The following is a 24,856-nucleotide window of genomic DNA, read 5'->3' as shown; positions in this document are numbered from 1 at the left end:
GCTGCCTAATTATCAAAGGAAAATCCTCATCAATGTCTTTAATAACAGAGTTTAGTTCTTATGTTTTTTTTATAATAAACTCATGTTGGTTAATTTCAAAATTAAAAGTGAAATAAAAATTTAAGGTACAAAGTTGCAAAGTTATTACAACTGAGTATTTCTGACACATTTCTCTCCAAGAAATTCCTCCAAGCTAGGCCCTGACAACATGGCTCAATTGGTAGCACTCACTGCCTGAGTCAGAAGGTTGTGGATTGAAGCCTCCATGTTGGATTTTGAGCTCATTGTCTAGGCTGCTCCAATGCATTGCCAGGGGAGCGCTGCATTGTTGGAAGTCTCATCTTTTGCATGAGGCATTAAACCGAGGTCCCACCAGCCTGTACAGGTGCACGTTAAAATATCCCATAATATTGTTCAAAAACAGAAGAGTTTCTCTAGGTGATAATCTCACAATGAAATTAGTCATTCATTTCAATGCTGCTTGTGGACCATTACGCTGCCGAGTTTGCCCAGAAATGCACACTCATTACACTTTACAGAAAAACTCAGAAGCACTTTGAGACGTGTTGATGAAATTTTTCAAATGCAAAGTATAATAAAGTGAGACTTACATACAAATTGCACAAACAGTTAACAATTCTTATAATAGCTGACTGAAGTGTAATGCTCTTATCAAATTTTAACACTGTAGTGTGATCTTCCTGATTAATTTGGATTTTATTGCATCTGAAAATTTTCTTTTACCTCATTATTATTATTGAGTGGAGCATTTTTGCTGCTGACATCAGTGCCAAACAATACAGAATATACAGTTCAACAGATACATCAGTGCCATTACTTCCGATTCATGCGAGAGGAAAAAAATAACACCGCATGGAGAGGTTATTTGTTGAAATCAGTTTCAACTGCTGTTAAAACACATTCCAGCTGAATGGTTAGTAACACGTGCAGGCCTGGGGTTAGTAAACTCTTTAGACAAAGACAATACTTCAATAAAGCATTTGGGAAAATTCCTTTTTAGTACGAACAGAGCATCAGAAAGGCTAGTTTAAACTGTTATGAGTTTAGTGCTCTGGTAGGACAGTCACCTGAACATAGGCTTTCTCACTGAATCTTACCTTTTGATATACAGAACTGACATTTAATGATCTAAAGGGGAAAATAAAACAATGAAAATAATCACTTTGATATAAGGTAGATATGCACAGGATAGGAACACCTCGAATTACCACCTTTATACGTATCAAAGTGGGTTAATGGCACTATGCAGTATATACTGCAGGATTCGAAGACAATACAACAAAGTTAGGATAGCATGATCATATTGACAAATTTTAAACAACAATTTTTAAACAATATAGACATTAAGGCAAAAAAACAAAGCGTTTAATACATTTTAAGAAGCAACTCATGTACCCATATAATAACGTACAGGTGCTCAGGTGAAGTAACAAATCTTAAAAAAGAATGCATGACTCTTCCTCTCAGGGAAAAAAAAATCAATGACATTTATAAAAATTCTATAGAAATGATTTTAACAGTTGCTTATTTTTGATGAACTTTGTAAATAGTTGTTCAATTTTACATTTAATATCTTGCAAATTTTCTCCGTCAAGTCCAAACTAATTTATAAAATTAACCATTTATTTAATACAGATATCCTGGATACCTACTGCAGGGAAATTTAATTATAGCTGTGATCAGCTGGGTCTAACTCACAGTGGCCATGTTATAAGTGAGGTACTAAATAATTGGTTGACCAGGTTCGCTAGATCACCACTGTTTGTGTGCTCGGCTCTGCACAGGAAGCACTGTTAACTGGTTAATGTCACTTCCTTTGCAAAGCGATGTTAGCAGCGCTTCTTGTGTATAAGACATAACAGGCAAGAAGTCAGGGAAACCAAAAACCCGAAAGTCTGTTTTTTTAGCTGATTATATAATTAGTCTAGATCCACAGTAACACATCCTATAAGTGAGGAAGTGTAACATCAAAGGTTGCTTTCATAATGTTCCCCTGTATCAGGTAATTTATTAAAAAAACAATTATCATGGTACTAGAATACTTAATGTTGTAATGTTTAAAATCAGTCAAGGGCTACAAATCAACACTATGCTTGTAATGAAAACAGGACTGTTAAGGGATTGTCTTTTGATAAACCTTAAATTTTGAGGTGAACTCTTTATTCATACCTGAATCAGATGGCAAGTAGTGACAAGGAGCTGGACAAAAGACCTGAGCAGCAAAATCTTCAAATGTTGTTGGTTCCTGGTGGTGTTCCACAATTGTTTCCAGGTATCGAGCTCTCTCTTCATAGCTGACATTTGAGTTAAGTAACATAACCATATTTGCTGAACAAACAAGAACACAGCAATTCCAAAGTGAAGATGATATTCAGACTGAAAACTAAAATTTGGAATTATAACCATCAACAAAGGTCTGTGAGAATTCTACGATTCTCCTTGAATATTCATATTTGCCTTCCAAAATATATATATTATATACACACACACTATTTGTAGTCATATTTTGTAAAGCACTTTGAGAACGTTTTACTTGAAAGGCACTATATAATACAAGATATTATTAAAGAATCAGCAGTACTCCTACTCATACCTCGTGTTTCTCACGTCTCCTACCCCCAGAAAACGACTTAATGTAAAATAATAATAATCCTTGCAATTGATATAGCACCTTATCGTGTCTTCGAGATGTCTCAAAGTCCTTCACAGAATATACTGTAAAGTGAATTGACTGTATATTTTGTGGGCAAACTCCCCACAAAAAAATCCACTTTGTGTAAAATAATGAAGAATATCGGCTGAAACATAGTGTAAATATAAACTCCATTCTCCATTTTAGGATAAAAGTCAGCTATTAGTAGAAATATGCTCGTCACCTTTATTGACGTAGTAAAGACCAGTTAATGTTAGGTTTTTGAAAAGGGGCAAGAAAAAGCATCATTGTTAAAAAGTAAATGCTTTCTGATGAGCTTAAAGTATTAGCAAGTATGCACAAAATGTAGCACTCCTATGTTTACATTGGGCTAACTGCTGAGGGTCAGCACAGAACAAATAATTTTTAAATTTTCATTGAAATATATAGTTCTATTCCTTGCTCTTTTGGACTTTGCCACCAATCATTAATGGTTCACCTTTTATTCTGTCACCAGCTACAGACTTAAAACACAGTTCGAAAACATTCAAATGCAAGAATTATTATTATTATTATTATTATTCAGTGTTTGACTTCCTGAGAGCTGGAAAAATTTTCTTTGCTCATCACATAACCTTACTTTGGTTTATGAGTTTCTGTTCCTTTATCGATTCATGTAACTATGTATCAAAAAATGTTTTATTAATGAAGAGCATTTGTATTCTTTTTGATCTGCTAAGATCCACCCGTTAGAGCTTTGGTTTGCATGATAACCAGGAGCCAAGTCAGAAGAATCCTAGTCCCCAGTGATTGGCCTGCTCCTCCAAGTCCTGCCAAACTGGCTGTTGCATCCTCAACAGGATCCTGGCTCAGATATTGGACTACCAAGACAGAGACAGCAGTTATACTACTGTCCATGTACACCTCAACTTATGAAAAAGATTCACTGTTCACACATGTGCATGCATCATTCAGATTCCATTGCACAATTCATATTTGAACACTTCTGCAAATATTCTCCAATGCATCTTTGGACCAACTCAGACAGGAACCAGGAACTCATTTTATTTGGCTCGCTGCAGTTCTGAAAGAGTTGCACATTTAATAATAATAATCCTTGCATTTAAAAAAGCGCTTTTCACTTCTTCTCGACGTCTCAAAGCACTTCACAGAATAGACTGTAAAGTGAATTGACCGTATATTTGTGGGCGAAACGATTTTTGTCCCAAACATTAGCAAACCATGTGCTTATAAAGATTGTAAATAGGATATAAATGATGGATGATGGACAAAAATCAGAGGTGCTCCACATTTGTTGTCCAGAATTACGTACGAACATTTCAAAACCTTCCACAATTAGCTGATAGGTTACTCAGAACATATATAGGAATATGAAGAGATGTACCTTGTGTTAATCTTTTAATTAATCATTTTGTGTTTAACATTTCCATAACCTTCTACTTTTCACTTGTATCCTTACACAACTCCATCCTCTCCTCATTTTCTTTGACTGCTTTTCATTTTAATTATGTTTTTGTGGTTTCTACCACATTTATTTACGTAGTTTAATGACCAAATTTGTGCAGCAAATTGGTTAGTGCAATAATAGGACTTCACACCGATATCCATCATTTATATCCTATTTACAATCTTTATAAACACATGGTTTGCTAATGTTTTTGGGCATGTTGTTCTGAAAGGAGCTGTATAATGATGGAAGATATGCAAGAAGTAAACTGAATTGCAAGTCTGCAAATCCATGTCTGGACCTGCATTTTTACAGCTTTGGTCAAAAAAGATTATTTTCCTCTCTCAGTAGCTTCACAGCTGCAGAATTACTGTTACTAATGGTGCCCTTTCATTGGCTCCTGGATAGAAACCACCAGACTTTTATATTACCAGAAACTAATTTTCTATTTTTCCAAAAAGAAAGAAAAACGCAGTTATTGCAGCTCCCACCTGCTGTGCTTTTCATTCTGCGAGATGCACTCTACTAAGAAGTGTCTCTCGAAAAAAAAATAGGATTGAAGTAGTGAAGGTATAAAATGAGCTTCTTAGCACATTAGAAGAGTTGAATCTTAGGAGCCCTGAAAGTTCCCAATAGTGTGTTAATTTCTCTCTCCATACATGCAGTTATAGATAGCTTCCAATTGATCACTCTTCACACAGGAGATGCTGCTAGGAAGAAAAGATAAGGAGGGCCACTGGAGAAATACCCGTTACCAAAACAAGCAGTTCTGAAAACCTATTTGAAAAGGAGGTTCACAATGTCATAAACTAGGTGGAAATTCATACATATAACCATCCCTACTCCTCCTATACAAGTGACAAGTAATAGGGTCTGAGTCACGACGTGGGTTTAAATTGCACATCCTTGCTGTAAATTGTCATCTGGTAATAAGTTATCAATGAAATGGAAAAAAAATGCAGACAGCTGCTGCATTCAAACGGTAAATGCAATTAGAATACAATTTACTTCAATCCAGAAAAAAAATTATAATGGCAATAGACTATCTTGCCTACCAAGAGGCAAAACAGGGGCTATCTAGTGACGCATTCATTCTAAACATGGTGTGTTAGGGACAGATGTTATCGATCTTTAAAAGGAATAATTTTTAATAGATTGGAACCAGGAAGGTCATCATTCTCTGATGTTTGCCTCTCCTGAAATAAGTTAATGAACATTTAACATTTAAACCTTGCAACCTTATAAAAATAGCAATTGCATTTCTATATCTAAATGATGCCAACAGCTCCCCCCCCCCCATTTCTAAATCCTTCAGTAAATTTATATAATCCTGTATCAAAACCTGGCAGCATTTATCAGGTTAAGCTTACTAACACATATCGGTAGATAAATAGACTATATAAAGTAAGCATATCAAGGCAAGTGGGGAAACGAAAGCCTCAAATATAACAAATACTTCATCGCATGTTACTGACTGATCACTGTTGGTACACAAACCAGATTACACTTACATTCTGCAGGACCAGGCCACTCTACTTCATACTGACTAAGAAGTATGTTTTTTCATTACCAGTAAAATAGCTCAAGGCTTCACTTTGTAACACATTCGTGCATCTGAATATATCGGATGCATTAATTGTTTGCAACTCATTGTTCTTCCTGAAGTTTTACTTTAGGACAATAAAACAAGCTATTTTAACAAGCAAATCTTGAGTTTACATTATTTTACAGCATGAAAGACAACAAAATGTGTGCTAATCCAAGCCTTTAACTATGCTGCAATTTGTGTAACATTTATAATGTGGCTCAATTAAGAGCCTGGCAGGACACCTGGCACTTCTTTATTTGGGTCCTTGGGCTGCAGGCTGACTGGAAATCCATGACAGGTGCTCAAGCACGGCAACCACAGGCTGTTAATACTGCATAGAGTCAGCTCAGATGTGGACCTTGCATGACCTCTTCCAAATCTACCAATTACTCGATGAGAAATTTGTCTTAGTAAATTGCATCACGCGCTTCCCATCACAGTTCAACACTGTATAACGGTCCGTCCCACTGAAACATTACTTATGATTTACAACCCCATATCAAATTAAGGAAAAAAGGCATTCACCACTCATTCTTTTGTGCTTCTCTTTTCCTCTCTACACCCTCCTTCGGTACAAACACTACTTCAGCATCTAGTACCCTCCCTTCTGGTAATTTAACTATGCTTATTTTACTAAGTAGAAAACAGTCTTATAACACAATAATCACACTAATACATTATTTAACAGTGGTAAAGCATTATATGAAAAATGCAAAGCAAAACTGTTGTGGGACACTAATTACTCAAAAGATGCTTTTCCAAGCACCAGATAAAATACAAACACAAACACAGGCTGCTGGCACCACTTCATTTACTAGGCTTATGGCCACACATTTAAAACAAATGTGCATTGAACATTCTTTTTATTTACAACATCTTCTTCCACTTTACGATTTAACATGTTAGAATTCTTCAAATCATTTTCTTTAAAGGTGCATACTAAAATGGAATTTTAAAAAGGTAGTCATTTTACAACAATGTCTCAAATTTTGCAAAGTGTTGCAATCAAAACTTAATATCCCCAGAGATCTAACAATTTGCTGAGTGCTAGACCACTGTAAAGCCACATATTAGTTAAAACCTTGCCATCTGAACACAATATATCCAATGTTAAGTATTAAACAGGAAAAATTACATTTCTTTAAGTGCTTTATTTGCAATCCATCCTTAATTTGGCTTAAACTGGGACAAATTTCAAAGTCAGTGCATCATATAATCCATCATAATAGCAGTTATGCATCATGCAGCAGTTACTTTCAGAATCTCTTGGTTTTAATTTCTCTGACCTGCAGTTATTTGCAAATGATCAATGCAAGATTAGGATACGTTTTAGATATTATAATATCCCAGTACAAAGTATTCTGATTTTGCCTTTAATGCCAGGTGCCTTCTGCAGTTTACAAAGGTCAACTCTCACCCCAAATTAGTTTCCCCATCTCCTGTTTAAATTTGCAGCTACAATGGCCATACAAATTATATAATTACTATAATGAGACATAACAAGCTGCAGTACACTGCCATTAAAAACAATGTCACATCATTTTAGTCTCAGCACATTGCCATATACAAAGTCAGTCTCCCCAAGGCAAAGTACAAAGCCAATAACTGGATTTCAACCTCCAAGTTCCTGCTATTTGTCATGACTTAAATATGTTAAAGAGTGTAAAACTGAAACACACAAATAGCCAGCATAGTTCCCTCCCCCCTCAATAGGTTGTAGTCTATACTTTTAGCAGTCACTCCTGTGGTGCATTTCATCAGTTTGATCAACTAGTTTATTCTTCTCATCATCAATTAATCATCAGTAGTATTACGGAGAAATATTTTGTCTTGTTCCATCTCCTCTCTTTGCCCTACAAACAAAGTAAAAAAAAACTTTTTTTTTTTTTGCCTTGCAACACCTGTACCGAGGTGGAATTTTAAAATACTTTGGAGCAACAGGATAGAATAAATGCTGATCAATGCTCCCTGAATGCTGCTTGCTAATGATCTTGAGCTCCTAAAAGGTATGGAAATTATGTTTTACTTTTGTTAATTCAGTTTATCGGAAGGTGGAGAAATAGAAGAAATACTTCACTCCCCCCCAATGTAATATTCAATTTTAACATCTAACTCAGAAGAATCAACACCCACCCTAATCACAGCAGTGAAGTTCTATTTCTCACACTGCTACTATCTTGTGTTTCCTGAGTGAGGTTGCCGATTTACTACAGTTTTGCTTCAGGTAAATCAAGTTATGTTTGAAGAAACTAAAAGGAGATATGAAGTCTGTTTTCTTTTAATGTCATGCCTTCCTTAAATTGTTGGAAAATTATGACTTTAAAGAAAAAAAGGAGACAATGATCATTAAATAAAGAGGCTACACAACTTTAGCTTGGGAAAATAAAAAGCCACAAATGTAAAAGAAAAGTTCAGCAGAGATCTTTTTAAGGCTCCCCCCAAAACAATCACAAAATTGATGGGAGTAAAATATGAATTAAATAAAAATATACTTGAATCATGCAAAACGTTGCATATAAACATAAGATAAACAAATAAACATATAAACAAATAATGTCAAATAAAAATAAAAAACAGCATTTAATAACCCAAAACACAAATAAATTAAAATACCCCAAAGTGCCATAAAAAGGACATTTGAAAAAGTCAACACTGAAATGAAAAGAGACAGCATGGCTCTAATTACTGTTTTCTATTCTGTCATTAAAATTGCATTTAGGGGAGAATTTGAATGCATTTACAGTAATAGTCATTAGATTCTGCTCCTTAGATTGATCATTGTGAACATATAATTAAGAAAGTTAGTCACATGAGAACCCACCAAGCTGCTGTGTGGGTTGTGATGCCTCAACGTTGCTATTGTGAATACTTGCTGGACTGTATTCCCACACAGAGTTAAGTGGACCATCAATGCCACTTGATTAGAGTTCAGCAAAACAATGCAAAGCAGCCAGGTTTCATAGTCTGAATAGAAATGAGTTAAAGCTGAGTAAGGCACTGACCCAAGCTCCCTATCACGCTAAACCATATGCCAAACCTTCTACCATTGACACTTTATCACAAGAAATCAGGAGCTGTGGCTTCCCTGTGAAAATCCGACTTCACATACCCTCTGTGCACTGTGCTTCTAGTCAGGGGATGTGCTCAACAATGTTGCCTTTTCACAATCAGCATGAACAGATGGATGGCAACAAATGTGGCTTGGCAACCAAAGGTTATTAAATTTTAATAGCCTACATATTAAAAACAAGTGATTGAAAAAATCAAAGGAAAGGACGGAGACATGTGGTACAAGCTCTCCTCTACAATCTGTAAATGATTGGGAGGGAAAATAACATAACATAAGTCTCTCCGGCTGAAAAGGGAGCAGATTAATGAAAGTCCTTGTAACATATAGCAATACTACAGTATTGAGCAAAACAGTAAATTGTTCAGTCAGGTGTCACAAAATTTTGTACAAAATCTGTATTAGTACTGTTATGAACTAGCTATTCCAGTTCAAACTAAAAGGTCAAAAATCAGGAGGACTGACTTGCCCCTCCTTCATCATTGCCAACTGTAATTTATTATAAAGCTATGGTACTGAGTTTAACTATTGTGAAAATGTACAGTTCCACATTTACAGATAATCCAGGGTGTGAAAATTAACACAACTAAAATGTAAACTGAAATAGGTTAGTTAATTTATCAAGTTATATTATTAATAATAATGCAGTTATATTATTAATTACCCTAGCAAAAAGTTAAAAGCCTTCCATTAAAGCATTACAGTGATATTTGAGCTTCAAAAGTCAGGCATTAAAAAAAACATTGTTTATCCAAATGTCATCTTTTGCAAGTGCAAAAATCGGCCAACTGTTATTATGAATATTCTACCACGAGAATGCAAACTTACTGCCAGCTGTTCCTGTAATTCACAAAACTCCCCGAGTGATTCATATCGATGGCTCTTGATTTTATGATCTGCATTAAGATAAATCTAATTTCTTTCAAATACATCAGAAAGTAAAATAAGATGGCAAAGTTTATCCAAATTTCGTCCCAAAGGTTCAATTTCTACAGCAGGTAGTTTACTTTCTCCCGATCCCTAGCGATGCATTACAACTGCAATTGCATGATCAAGCCTTAAATTGTACACAAGGGAGAATGTGCTCCATTAAAAGTATTTTCTCTAAGACAAAGCAATCAAAACATTTCAATGATCTTCAAATTATGAACGACTTAAGACACAATATGAGAAGCTGTAAAAATATCAGAGCTAGACAAACATCAATAGTAGCAGATTACTGTAATTCTAGCTGTCACGAAGACTGATCCGTGTAACACATGCCAATCAATATGTGCCTCATTTGCTGAGCAATATCAGATACAGAGATGGATGAAGATGGCTCAGCTAAGCTTCAAGTCAAGTTTAACTGAATCCAGCTTCAGGCATAATTGTGGTGCATCAATGGAATCTAACTTTAATGATTTTTTTAAGCATAGGAGAGAATAAAATGCCATACAGCAGGGATAGAAAAAAAAGAACTTTGGGATTTTTAAATTAATACAGGGCTATGAAGGATTATTTAGACATAATAAAAATCAATGTTTTTGTGAAAAACACATTTGGTGTTTCAAGTGCACTTTGTATTGCATTAGAAATATGAAGGATGGAAAAGGCATCAATATTCATTGATTCCATTAAAATGACTGATTTCAGCTTGTTGTCCTGTATGCTACTGCAATGCTTTTCAATGAAAGTAAGATGCAATCTGTGCTTCAGTCTGGCACAACAAGAGACATTTGTAATGGCATTAACGCTGATCAATGCAGCATGCCAGCACCCATCTGTGACAACCAAAACTTAAATTACACACGGACAATTAGATGAAGGTGCAGAAAGTCTTTCTAAAAGACTTTGATGCAAAATGTGTTCAATTCAATTGTTTCAAGGTCATGAAACAGAACGATGCCTAGCAGATGCCTTTATGGTGAACAATTCTTTTAGATTAAACTGCACAGGTTACAGGAACAAATTACGAGGTGGAAGTATGAAATTTAGAAATTGTAATATTGAAGTAAATTTGACAGAATGGTGGCTTACCTACAGGAGGTAAAATCTTCTTGGTCAGGTGTGGATAAACTGCAACAAAGAATCACACTTTCCAAGCACTGTTCATACCATTCATAACCAAATGCAGATTTAGTGAACTAGACAAGTGCCCATGTTCAATTCCAGCAGGATTTGAAGGAATAATAATCCCTGCATTTGATATAGCACCTTTTAGATGTCTCAAAGCGCTTCACAGAATTTACTGTAAAGTGAATTGACTGTATGATTTGTGGGCGAATCAAAGGATTACTAGACATACAAGACTGTTTAACTAGTGGTTCTAAGTACAAAAAAGGTGTCTCTTGAAAGTTTTCAAGATGAATGCGACTGATGTCTCGAGTGTAAACTAACCAATGATAGGAATTTAAAGCAAAAGAAGCCCTGTCAGTCAGATCTGTCCATTGATCACAGACAGGTTGATTTTCCTTTACTCCTTCCACTGATATGTGCTGAATTGTTGAAATGATTCAGGGAGAGCCAGACTGCTCTTGAGCTTGTCGGGAGGACCCATCAATAACCTATGCTACACCCACAATAATGATTTCTCATTCGTATAGGAATGTATTGTTAGGATAACATGGGAGAGAAAAACCAGGGTCCCAATTCCAAGGTTCACTTGTAGTGGCTGCATAAATAGGAGTGTTCATGTGCCTCTGTGGGGTCCACTGATAATGACTTGACAGCCAAAAACAACCTCATCCAGATAAAACAAAATAAAAGAAAACGGTAGTATTATTTAGCACATTGAAACAAATCAATTGTGCATTGTAGAGTTAGGAAGCTATATTATCCTGATATTGTGAAAGAATAATTTAAGAAAGGATACAAATTCTGATACAGTGGAATGAGCGATTTTAATGCTCGACTTGCATTTATTGCTGTAGCTTGGACCAAGCACGGAAGAACCTTTTCATCCACAATTGCACCATCGAAGAGTGGCCCAAAAAATGGAACCTGTATAAAAAAAAGAAAAATTTTTGGTTCAATTTTATTGAAATGCTTCCCTCCCCTCCATAGAACTAGATAGAGCAACAAAAGGAGAAACAGTTTAAAAACAGGTCCCAAAGAAATCTACAGTACAGACTACACAAATATGATTGCTTTAGTAAAATTAAAATTCTAAAGCTTTTCAGAGATGAAATAACAGATATACAATTTAAGGATTATTTACCTCAGGCTTCTTCATTATCTGGATACTAAACATGTGATTTTTCATTGGATAAATAACAAGTAGCACATCACCAAATTCTGTAGGAATGATTCCTCTTCTGTAGTCTCTTGTATGCTCTGACCAGATGATATGCACTTCATCATTCCCCAGGTGTCGCAGCTACCCAAAAACAGAACAAATTTTAAAAAAGGGAAAAGAAAAGAGAGCTTAAATCCTGGAGTATGACTGGAATGTTTCAGTTATGGAAAAAGACCACTTGAAATGGACAATTTATTGAAGTTGCTGCTACAATCAATAGTAATTGACATAATTACAAAAATAGTCAATAAATTGATTCAACCTTGCCAAATGCAGCACTTTAAATTTATGACATTTTTATAATTCATCACAGTGCTTACATTCCTCATGAGTTTCATCAATTTTAAAGTACCGTAATTTAAAGAATGCCACTAGTTTATGAAAATTGCTGCATTTACGTTTGCTTCCATTGCTTTATTTCTGTTAAAAATTCTCACAAAAACTGGGCATGGCTTTCATCTTTGAAAGAAAGATTTTGTAGAAATAAAATTGTTTTTTAGTTCACTTTTCTTTTGAAAAAAAACTTCACCTCCCTGGAATATTTGATTCAAATCTCAAATGTATAAATGATTTGCTAAGATTCTAATTTTCAGTAAAACTTTTTTCTTTTTTGATTCAATTCTTAGTGCATTCTTTGGTTATAGATTGGGATCTTTGCTTTTGGCAAACAAAATTCTTTCCCGATTTTAGGCCCAACTAATCCAATTAGATGCATTAATCGTCTTGTTGTTAAGGTGAAACAACTATACTCCAATAAAACACTTTAACTCCTGCTCGTTAAGGTGTCAGTGAATAGATTATTGCCTCGAAAGATGTATGCGCAGATAAAAGGGGTGACAGCCTAATAATGCTCTATTGTTTATTTGCAAGACCGCACCAGTTTTAAAATCTAAGTTCCAGCAACAGTTTAAAGTCATTATTGTAGAATCTAATAGATTCTGCAGACAAATACCAATACAGATGGTCATTTGTCACAGTAAAATGCACATGCAATGTTCCCACAGCACATCTATGGCCTGTACTTGCTCTTCCAATATATTAAATTACCGTAAATGTACATTAAGGCTGCTCGTAAGATTAGGCAATCCATCCGATTACTGCTCAATTCCTATATAACAGTAAATTGCAGTAATGAAGGTATTACCAAGAAATACCCAGCTTAACCTAATTTTTTCCAAATCCTGCCAAAATGACAAAAAGATTAATCAAGTCATTGACAGTCAGATGTTTCAAAGCCTCAAGCGGATGGAGTCAGTCAGTAAATGTGCTACAAAACAAAGCACAAAAGTAAATAAAATGCCAGCCACATGGAGAGAAGAACCTTGAGAGAAGGATTGTATTTTGTATTGCTAACTGTGATTTCACATAACTGACACACTATTATCTCCGCATTAATTTAGCGAAGAAATGACCTGTCTCCCATCAGCATCATACTTCCTTCGGGTTTTTCTTTAAGAATGGTGCATTTGGTTAATGAAAGACTTATTCTTTGTCAATCATAGGAGGCACTTGGTACATCGTCACCTAGTTTGATTCAGATATTTTAAACTGTTAATTATACCAAATAACAAATGATTCATCATTTCATTGTGATATTGTCAGTTTTGCGAGTATTGTGATAGGAGGTCGTACACAATGTTGCACTTTTTCTATTCAGCAAATAAATAAGTAAATCTGAGCTAAAGTATCTTATAGGCAGTGAAACAATAATGTGAATGTGCAGTTATGTTGTGTGGCAGTCTTTTCTCCTTCTTGAATGCCATTAAAATTTTGTATTCCTGAGGGCCATAACGCAAGTCATGCTACATTCTTAACATGTGGTTAAACATGCGATCAGTTACCATCTGTAGATAGAGCAACACAGTTGCAGTTCTGATGTTTTTCCATCAGATTATATAGCTGCACTGTATCAAGCACACTAGTGACATCTATCTGCAGAAAAGCACAACTGCTGGAATTGTGTTAATCGCAATTTCTGGCTTGCAAAATTCAGGTTTGTGAATCGCTAATATCATAATCCAATATTTGCAAAGTAGCAGTCTCAATTAAAGCAACAAATTCAGTTTATGATCATCTGTACCCTAGCAGAACACTACACTGCTGCCGAAACATGCGAGTAATAAACTTGTATAGAACAAAATTTACCTTTTTTGTCAAGGAATCATCCGAATCTGAAGGCATCCTTGTCGATACATGAAACATTACTTCTACTGTAGACGTAGCAAAGTAAGGAGTTGAAAGCCCAGTGCTTTTATTTCGTTGTAATCCACCCATAAAGCCACAATGATTTGTAAGATTGACCTGAACCATAAAAAAAATGGAAATAAGAAAAATGAAGTGCAAACAGCATTATTTTTGTGAAAAAATATTTTGAATTTTGATATGCATTATTAGAAAGAACATAAAATACCTCCCAACCAAGCCCTGCTACAAAATCCTCATAAGCTTGGCTTCCTCCAGTATTTGTAAGGATGGAGTGCTTGTCTTCTTGCCCTCCAGCAACATAAAATACTGCTATCTTATGTGTTTCTCGACTGTATGATAAAACAATACATAGTTATCTGATGCAAACAACAAAATTACAGACTAAGATGATAAACCATATATTTAGTTCAAAAAGAAAATGTTATGTTTCTGTACTGTCTTTCACATTCTTTGAATATATCTCACACAACTAAGCAGTAACAAATAACACAATTTTTGATTTGCAGCTCTGAAAGCGTAGTCCATTAATGTAAAAAAATCTACATTTCAAATCAGAAATTGAGAAACAGTGGGGCAAGGAGACAGGGTTAGGGATGTGAAGGATTAAATGCAATGAAAGAATGAGGGTAGTTAATCCAACTTTCTTCCTCATTCATTTATTCTCCACATACATCAAGATAATGCCACATTAGTGCCAAACAAAATGGGGTGGGCTTCTTACGATTTGATTTTTCAAGCCGTGTTCAGGACAAATGTGCCAAAAAAAGCATCTTCCTTGGAAGATAAATCTAAACAATATTGTCTAATTAAGGTGTCTTGGCTTGATGCCTTACAAACTGAATCTAAGGTGATTCTTGACTTCAATTCAGGTGCAACAGACCCTTGCTTAACCTGCAGGCTTTTGACTCACAAACTGCTAAGAGTATAGACATGACCCATTTAGAAATGGGTGTACATAAGATTCTTACATAAGGAGAGGCTAACAGTTGCCTTGATCTATGCAAATTGTAACCTTATAGTTGCTGCACAATATCCAGTCAATACTAACTTTTCCCTACTCAGACACTTCAGCGTCACCATCAACAACAATGTTTACATTTACATAAAAAATTTATGAAATATTCTGGTTTTCAAGTAAATTTTTTTTGATTCGATGTTCACTAAAAAAGTGGATATTCAAAGTATCGCAGCAAACTAAAATGCCAAATTCTATACAGTAAAATAAGGAAACACAGCCTTTCCCACATTATGCTCAGTGAAAAAACTAATACAGTATTCATATTTAGACTAATGGGAACACTCAATGAAAACCTGCAGGAGACATTTTCTACATTAATGGACTACATTCAGAGCAGAGGATAGATTGGTGGCACTTTTAACACTGCCTCATACGTTGGCATCTTTAAAGTAATATTTACCATTGTCTTGAGTCTAGGTTTTTTAATTCTCTAAGTAGCTTTTCATTTTTCTTCAGGAGATGGAAACTAGTCCTGCGGTAAGATAAAATGCTGAGAATTAGACAACAAAATTAAAATTTTCTATTTAGGCATGCATAACAGAAAATTACCAATGATTTATAAAGCACTAAATGAATAATAAAGCTGTTCTAATGATATCACTTGACCATTAGAATAAAGTTCAATGATGCACAGTTACAGAATCAGGCAGGTTGAATTACAGGGACAAGTCACCGCCACCTCTACTTCTCTACTTTGAGTCTGGAATGACTGCCTGCAATCCTATCAATATTGAACACTTTCCATTCCTTAAATGGCATACTAGGCAGAATATTCACATATAGTTTCACATCCCAATTGGTGTTCAACCTTTATATCAATTATACATACAGTAGCACAGGACTTTGTCAACTTAATGTAGAATGTAAATTTTTATTAGAATGCAAGTCTTTCTTCACCCTGAGCTTCATGCTCATATGTATCCTGTTTATACTATGCATAATAATTTACTATTCCCAGTAAATAGATGGGCTTACCAGAAATGAGAGTTGTTGGTAACATAATTATTTCTAATTAACAGTAAGTCTACTTATTTCAACACTTTTAGGAAATGAAGATGCAGTTCTTATTGTAGATTTATGTCCCTTCGCCTTGCCCCCTTTCTTCCTATTTTCAGGTCTCAGTTGAAAACCTTTCTTTTCGTCCGCACCTTTGGTCACCTTCCTTCCCCTCCCCCTGGCTCGGCCCCGGGATCCGTTACTGTGAAGCGCTCTGAGACGCTGTCCGGCATGGAGGGCGCTATATAAATCCAAGTTGTTGTTGTTATCAAAAATTGATCTCAGTTAGAGACTGGAAAAAAGCTACTGCCAGTACCAGAGGGAGNAAAAAGTATGTTATAACAAATGTGTATCAATAAATGCTGGAATAATAAAGCTGTACTACACAGAGCTACCCTAATGGTGCAGAATTACGACATTAGGATTGGGAAAACAGCCAAATCAAAATCGACTCGGGAGTGTCTTCCTCTTTGATTTTAATTGGATGAGTTCTCTCTCACAACTCTACATGAAAGCAGATATTTATATGTTGCCCTTGAACTGGATTGGCTCTGTAGACTGTCTAAGATGAGTATAATCATCAACCATACCACTGAATTCTGTTTGCGTTATCATTAAAGTCACAGATTTCACAAAGGCTATCCACATATAGGATTCTGAATGGGCAACAACACAAATCAAAAGTCATCCTCAGTGTAAAAACACAAACTATCAAGTGAAACAAACCAATTCACGGCAAACACAACAGAAAGTTTTCATTATTGATTGCACAGCTTCCATTTTCAATCTTTGAACAGCACAACAGGAGGCTGTTATATAATTCTTCTCATTGGACAAGTGAAGATAATTCTACCGATGGCTTTGCTACATACTGCTGCTTCAATTAAGAAAGTGTCAAAGGCCATCCTGTTGAAATTGCTTCATTTACTCGATTCACAGAGCNTTTTTTTTTTAAACTCATCATTATTTGGCAATAAGTGAATACTGCAGATTGCAGGAAGCTAGAATGTTTAGGCCCACATACTGTAATAAATCCTAATATCAAAATGTTTTTGACAAACAAAGGTTCAAGAGACTGAGGACACGTTACAATTTATACACTCATGAACTTGCTTTAAACTGTTCCACTTTGTAACAGAACACTAAAAATGTACAGTTCTTAAATAAGTTGTTGTAGTATTTTGCTAGTGTTTTTATTCTACCATCTAGTTTAAATGATTGGTACTGAATACTGCATTAGTCTACAAATATGTGAACCCTTGTAACAAACACTACACAAATAGAAACGACTGAAGAGGTAAACGGAAACTGTACTTTCAGAATTGTTTACTACAAAATTAATGGATGTGGTGTTTCCATATTAGTCCATTTGCTTGATCATGCTGTGTACCAGTCAAGATTCTCACCGGCCTATGGACATTTTGTTGAACATCGGCTACCCACATGTTTGAAATATGCTCAGTGTAAGGGAGACTCCTTAATCTCAGAGGCTCTCTGCAGATGGGTGCTACATTCTGAGCCAAGAAATATGGGGGAGGGGTTGAACACTTGAAAAATAAAGGTTGTGGTTTTGCTAATGGACTTGCACCAGTATTGAGGGTACAAGCATTTTGAATTCATTGGTGGGTAGCAGAGAACGGGTGGGGGGGGCGAACTGATCAAGAGGAAATCTTGCAGTTCATTAGTAAAGGTAAATTTATTATACCTACTTTTGTACTTTTTGTTCATCTAATTCTCATTCTCTATTTTAGGTGGGCTTCCTGTAAATCATATAATTGAAAGAGTGACAAAAAAACTTCTATTTTTATAGTGGCTCTTTTAATTAGTTCTCTTTATTGTGAGAACTGAAAAGGATTCCTACTGAGCCATCCCTGTCTATTGCTAAGTATGGGCATTCATCGTGTATTGTGACTGATGGTTTCAAATAGCATGCGAGTACGTAAAGAATTGGGCAAAGAAAATTCTAATGTAGGTAATTTCAAATAGCTTGTGGACGATTTTTTTCTCAACAAAAGAAGATCACACATAAAATAATGAGCAAAAGGTTTAACTTCTGTGCAAATCTTTAGTACCGTACAGTAATGATGGGAACAGCAGTTAATAAAACACCTATATTGGCGAGAGAAACTAGATTGTAAGAATAAAGGTAATATAAAATCACCAGAAAATGAAGATTTACTTTAGATAGAAAAATATCAGAAAAAAGTTGCACTATGCAGCTAGTTATTTTATATTTACTCCATTCCAATAATTTTTTTCAATGTTTGTCATTACATTATTTTTCCTCTAATTTAAATTTTTCTGCGGTTTTAAAAAAAAATCACAGTAAATGCTGCCAATCAATTATTTAATTTAACTTGAATATTAGTTAGGCGTTGTCACTCTCAACAAAAATAAAAACTTTCAGCAATATTAACACTTGTAGAACTTGCGTTAAGGGATTCAACGTCTTAACATAAATTGCAAATAGTATGATGGTAAAATAACTTCCAGAATTTGACTCTTTCCTCTGACTTTGCTAATAAATTGACAACAAAGGTTATAAATTAGGCACATTAGGAGTCTACAACATTTTGCATCCTTATTGGTCATTCCCTAACCAGGATTTCTCATGTTCCTTTACAGTATAGTTTGATCAGTCACCACACAAAGTGTCAATGAGCTGTCCTTTGACTCTTGAATTAAGATTTAAAGAACAGCATACATCACACTTCAATACTGAACTTTCAGTTTGCACAAGAGATTGAACGATTTAAGTGAAATTAATTTGCTCCCTTCAAATCTGGAGGGTTGTTGGAAGTCAATAAAAGCAATTTAACTTTTTGTTTCTAAAAGTCCAATGATAGAATGTTCAGAATTTAAAACCCAATGAGGACATTTATCAAAACATACTTTCAGACAACCGCTTAAGAGGCACTGTGATGTAGAGAATTATCTGTTGACAAGCCAGTTTAGCCACATTCATAATTAAATACACTATATCTCACATTTTGAACCTTACCTTTTATCCCAAGAGTTCATGCCAAGAATATTCAGCAGCATTCTGCAATAGTAAAATACAGACTGAGGTTCCTGTGGACCAAGTTCCTCCTGTTCCATTGCTTTCATATTCAGGTCATTGCTAAGCTTCTCCACAAACTCCTTCTCTTCAGTGTATTGTTTCAGAATTGCATTCATAACATCATTTTCCTGCTTCTCTGAAATGCAGACAGGAGGTGGAGCTGGGACATTCAGCTGCACACCAGCTCTCTGGAGACACTCTGGGCTGGTGGAACCCAGGTATTGGAGCATCTCATCCAGGGCATCCTCATCATCACGAATCACGTCCCAAGATGGCACTACTTCTCTACATCTTCTTTTAGCTTGAGGTATCAAATACTCCCTTAAAGCAGCATCGTCAATTTCAGTTTCATTAAAGATAGGTTCGGCCAACTGTTCCTGTTTATTGACATTGGTGAACTTGTGAGCAACATGTCTTGGTTGACAGTACTGAGGTGGTCCATATAGGATTGCAGAATCCCAGGAGTATTTACCTGATATATCCCGTACTATAACTCTAACATTTGAGGTAGCTGTTGTGAGTCCAGCCGACATCCCTCCTCCTGGGATATTGTCCTCAACAGGGATTTCCAGGTATGAGATAAGGGTAGTACCGTTCAGTACAAAAAATTGGAGATTTGGATTCTCAAAGAGCTCAGGAGAAAGCTCAATGCAGTCTGTGAAAGGATTGTCATGGTTTTCACTTATCAGGCTGGTGAGCATTGCTGGGCCTCCACCCAATGGGTAGTGGCCAACATGATTCACCAAATGAATTACCACAGTCCGGGCAGCAACTGAGATCAAACCCTGCTGTATACGGCTCCTCACTGTAAAAGAAACATTCATTATTTAATGGCAGAAAATGTAACTCGTCATATAAAGTTACAAACACCAACAGTTGCAATAATAAATAATTTAATATCATCTGGTCTGTCACAAAATTTTATTGAACAATATTTTAGTTTGGTACAATATAATCATAGAAGAGTATACCTCGAGGTAGTTTTGAACATTAATTGTGCTATTGTTGTATGCTGTATGCAAATTGGTTGTAGAGTTTGCCTACAAAGAGTTATTATACTTGACAGCAGTTATCTATGAAATGCTTTGAGATGATTCAACATTATAAGCACAATATCAAACTCAAGGATTACTATTAACCAAACAGCGGGCAATCTTTTTATGAGATTTAATATAGTACAGCCCAGTTATAACTTTGGAGGTCCATAAAATGCAGCCAAATAATGGGGTGTTATCATTCATCAGTATGTCTGCATTATGTTGTCCCCGATCACACGACCAGTGGCATTGCACAAGCATAGAAAGCCAGCCAGCTTCCCATGCTAAAAAAAGACAACTTCTGGTTCATCAGGTCTACTGGCCTACATCACTTCCTGTGAACTGCTCTACTGTATTTGATAAAAATATGAACATTCCTGCCTGGGATTCCACCCCAGATGCAGTCCAACATGACTATACTATTTCAAGATTATCCGCAGACAGAATTTAGTTTACGAACGAGTCAAGCAGAAGTTGGCGAATATCAAGGTAGTGTGTCTCACACAACATCAGAATTTTTTTGTGAATGAACAAGAGTGCAAAATGTTTTCAGTTGCCATTATAGGCCAAATCGATTGAAGGTTTTCCATGAAGCAATTCTTACTTTCACTGGAGCAAGGAAGGCAGTTTTGGCTGATGATTGCAACCAAAAACCACCTTCTGGGCACAGCCATTGTTAACCATGTTGGAAATGGGAGAGTCTGCCTTTGCAGGAACCAGTGGATAATTAGCCAGAAATAAGTTATTGAAGGATTTCATGTTTTGGAAAGTAATCTCTTACATTTGTTGAATTCCTTACAGATTGTTTAAATATAAGAATGACAAAACAATCTTGAAATCCTCTTTTGATCGTATGTAAAGCTAAGCCTGAAGCTAATCATCTTTATTTTTACTAATAGGACACTGCCATTTGACAAATGGCCAACCTCTTGCTGTAGCACTGTTGCATTTAGTAATAATCTCTTATCCTACTGACAACGACCAATCATGCTTGTTGAATCGAATGCTGAGCTTATTAGAGACAGCTATGCTTAGAGTGGTTTGGCAACTCACCAATGGCTCAAAACTGCTCGATGAGAACGAAACATGCCTTAGACAAAGCTGTGATGATTAGTAATTTTCTTCCCGTGAAAAGCAGCACGTAGATATTATAGGCAAGAAAAATCACCTGCTGTTAGCACATAGCCACTGCAAAAGGTTCAGCATTTATCTAATCTGTAATACTATTACAGTCCCCTGAAGGAAACTCAACATTAATAGTGAATAGCACTAAATAAAGGCTGCTGTACAGATATTGAGCTCATCAGTTTCAATGTTTTGTGTTTGCTTCCTGACAATGGGTTCTTTTCTCAGCAGTTCCCAAAATTAGTTCATGTGCCACAAAAATATGTATATTTAAAGCACACCAATCAATAAATCCAAGTCAATTCTACATACTTTTAAAAAAACCATGTCTAAAAAGTTAATTGTAGTTAATAAAAAGAATCAAATGTTTGATTAAGCACTGAAAGAGGCAATATTATTTATATTTTACATGGGTCTTTCATCACAATTTTTAAACATTAATTTAAGACTACATTGCACTTCTGAATACTCATTTTAAATGTAAGGATTTTTGTAACATAGAAGACATAATATCCAATTTGACTTTGAGCGGTCACATGAAGTTGTGTACCTAGGCTTTTAAAAGACGAAAACCTTTGTTATAAATTGGTATGTACGATTGAGTGTCAAAAGTACGACATGGTTGTAGGTTATGATCTGTCTAAAGGGATGGAAGCAGAGGACAATTATAAAGGGTGAAAAGCGTGTGTGTGTGGGGGGAGGGGGGAGGAGAAGAGGGATAGACAAAAGATATTGTCTCAGGGGCCATGTTGGAACATCTCCTGTTTGTGTAGATTTTTCAGGATCAGTGTAAGGGGGTTACATTTCTAGACACTATGTTAGAGGAACCTCAGACTTAAGAGCCACAGTCAAAATTTTACAACAGAAGCTCAACATGGTATCCACCTGGGCTGATCACGGGCAGTTCAATAGATAAATCCAAGGCATTGTATATTGGAAACAAAACTAGGAGGTACACATTCTCCATGGATTTTTGTTGAAACAGGATTAGCAGATCAAAAATTAAGTTGCATAGACATTTACACATTATTTATGAAATTGAGAATTTACAATTATGAAAGTTATTTTTCTTTCAAAGAGCCATTACAGACACAACAAACCGAATGGCCTTCTTCTGGGCTGCAAAGTTGTCTGATATAAATGTAAACCAGTAACAAAAGACTTTTTTTTTAAAAAAAAAGATGCCTCTCCTTTGCTTTTAACTTTAGTTCAAAACCAATGTGCACGAATACATGCAAAGAACAACTTTCATTTATGTAACACCCTTCATGCAGGGTAGCGTCCCAGAGAGCTTCGCAGTAGCAGAGTCTGACACCGAGCTGGGGGAGAGGGAGGGGGTAAGTGACCGTAATCACGATCAAAAAAGCAGGTTTTTAGATGGGATTTGAAGGTGGGGAAGGAGGGGGCGAGGCGGAGGGATTGAAGGAGAGAGTTCCAGAGGTATGGGGCATAGCCAAAGAAGAATCAGATCTCAGGAATGAACCGGCATGCAAGGAAATTATTTCAATTTTTAAAAAATGGTGTAGGATGCCCTCTACTGACAGGTAACAGATATTCCACTTGGTTGACTGAAGGATTTCCCTGAATTTACGCAGTGTTCATTCCAAAGGCATTTTGTGGGACACTGATGAGCATAAATTTACTGCTGCATTCACCTGCATGATACACAGTCACTACACTTTACAGTAAATCCTGCTAAACACTTTGCGGTATCCTCCCAATGTGAAAAGTACTACAACAAATGCAAGGATTTATTATTACTAATAAAAAAGTGTTCCTTCACCCCAGAAAGAAACATTTCATTATTTTATCTTGTAAAACTGAGAGACAGAAAGGAAAGGATTAAGACTTGAGATGGGAACAATGGTTTTGTAAAGCACTGAGATATTATAGTAGCGCTATATAAATGCAAGTTGTGTTGCATTATTATATAAAATTTTGATTTTTGCTTAAATGGTTGGCTCCTGAAAAACATGGTGAAATACTGTGTTGTATATACAACCCAGCAAGCAATATGGCTTTTTTTTAAGTAAAAAGGATATTTGTATACAACAAACTCTAAATTCCTTGTGTTAGGTACTCCACAGATCTATATTAATTTGTTTTCAGAACAAAGTTTCACATCAGTTGTGGTTCTGCATTGAGAAAATATTGTAATGCATGCGAAGATATGAAGAGAAAGTGCATCCCATACGAACAGTATATTAAAGGTTGAGCAACCTACCGTTGGAAAAGTTCATTATAAAGCTATTATAAGCTATTCTGGATCTTTGAAGGAAAAGAGAGAGAACTGGATGACAGATCTTGCTACATACCCTCTGTGACAGTTTGGAGTTTTGACGAGCGCTCGGAGTCGGGGGAGTGCAAAGGTTCTGGTTCTTTCAAGCTTTCCAAGTGCAAGAATGGATCATAGTCAACAGATGCTAGATCAGATAAGGTCAGGGGAAAGTATCTGGGATTAGTTAAGCACTGAGCTCCATAGACACAGCCATGCAGCACCTGTTGACAAACAAAGACAGTTTTACAATGAGGATAACTGCATTAAAGTTAACTTGCTTTATTAATATGAATTATAAAAACAGCACTATTTGCTGTAACGTAAGAGATATTTGTACACCTTGTAAATACAACTGAGAACTGATTTATCAGCTTTATCTTTATCCTGTCCTGCAGTGTGTACAGGTTGAAGTAGTGTACTTAAAGGCAGCACCATACACCAGTCCAAAAGGCAGAGTAGCAGGGATACTACTAGCTGTGAAATAGAAAAGCAAAAAAAGTAGTTGACAAAATATCAAGCCTGTGAGTATATTTATTTATAAAATTTCTTTCTCTCACCTATATATTTATTAAAATGATATTTTAGCCTCATGCTTACCCTCTTATCTTGCTCATGTGGTGATATTTCTGTCCCAGGCAGCAAATAAGTAATTGTTGCCATCAATATCTAAACAAAAGATATGAGTAAGGTTCATAAAAGATATCTATCCAAGCAAACACAGCAGTATCCATTACTCGCCTATGCAATTTTCTCCCAATATCTCACATCACTAAGCAATTTTTCAGGATTGAAGTAAAATGTAATTCATACAATTCAAATAAAATCATTCAGCTGTGCCCTGGAGCTTAGTGTACCATTACAAGTTAACACTTCTTAAATGAAACAAGAAGAAATAAATGCATCTTACCTCAATAAGCTTTTTGGGAGAATCTGGTGGATAATTCTGAAGCTTGTCCACATAATTGATCAATAGATGCAAAATATCGCAAGCTACTTGTGCAACTGCTTTATTTGGGAACTGCAAATACATTTAAAAACAAAATTCATATTGTTTTTTCCTATTTAAATATTCTGTAAATCTTC

General features: G+C 35.7%; 1 protein-coding gene across 7 annotated transcripts in view; it reads right to left on the bottom strand.

Moving 5' to 3' along the window:
* ralgapa1 (Ral GTPase activating protein catalytic subunit alpha 1) overlaps positions 1 to 24,856 on the bottom strand; it is a 69,772-nt gene that overhangs the window by 7,312 nt on the left and 37,604 nt on the right. For 4 of the 7 annotated variants that reach the window (XM_042338338.1, XM_007893346.2, XM_042338340.1 and 1 more), the window contains 12 exons: positions 24,681 to 24,791; positions 24,371 to 24,439; positions 24,113 to 24,247; positions 23,811 to 23,994; positions 19,274 to 20,138; positions 15,677 to 15,748; positions 14,464 to 14,587; positions 14,199 to 14,354; positions 11,976 to 12,134; positions 11,631 to 11,758; positions 2,191 to 2,315; positions 1,119 to 1,149 (listed from right to left, as the gene is read on the bottom strand). In XM_042338338.1, the coding sequence (XP_042194272.1) occupies positions 1,142 to 1,149; positions 2,191 to 2,315; positions 11,631 to 11,758; positions 11,976 to 12,134; positions 14,199 to 14,354; positions 14,464 to 14,587; positions 15,677 to 15,748; positions 19,274 to 20,138; positions 23,811 to 23,994; positions 24,113 to 24,247; positions 24,371 to 24,439; positions 24,681 to 24,791 (2,136 nt within the window). In that variant the 3' untranslated portion in view covers positions 1,119 to 1,141. The remainder of the gene's footprint in view (positions 1 to 1,118; positions 1,150 to 2,190; positions 2,316 to 11,630; positions 11,759 to 11,975; positions 12,135 to 14,198; positions 14,355 to 14,463; positions 14,588 to 15,676; positions 15,749 to 19,273; positions 20,139 to 23,810; positions 23,995 to 24,112; positions 24,248 to 24,370; positions 24,440 to 24,680; positions 24,792 to 24,856) is intronic. The other 3 variants (XM_042338337.1, XM_007893344.2, XM_007893345.2) reach the window with 1 other exon arrangement.

The sequence above is a fragment of the Callorhinchus milii genome, unplaced genomic scaffold (genome assembly GCF_018977255.1).
Source record: "Callorhinchus milii isolate IMCB2004 unplaced genomic scaffold, IMCB_Cmil_1.0 Scaffold9, whole genome shotgun sequence".
NCBI classification, from domain to species: Eukaryota; Metazoa; Chordata; class Chondrichthyes; order Chimaeriformes; family Callorhinchidae; genus Callorhinchus; species Callorhinchus milii.
The sequence above is the reverse complement of the archived record's forward strand: the minus strand, read 5'-3'. Positions and strand labels throughout refer to the sequence as shown.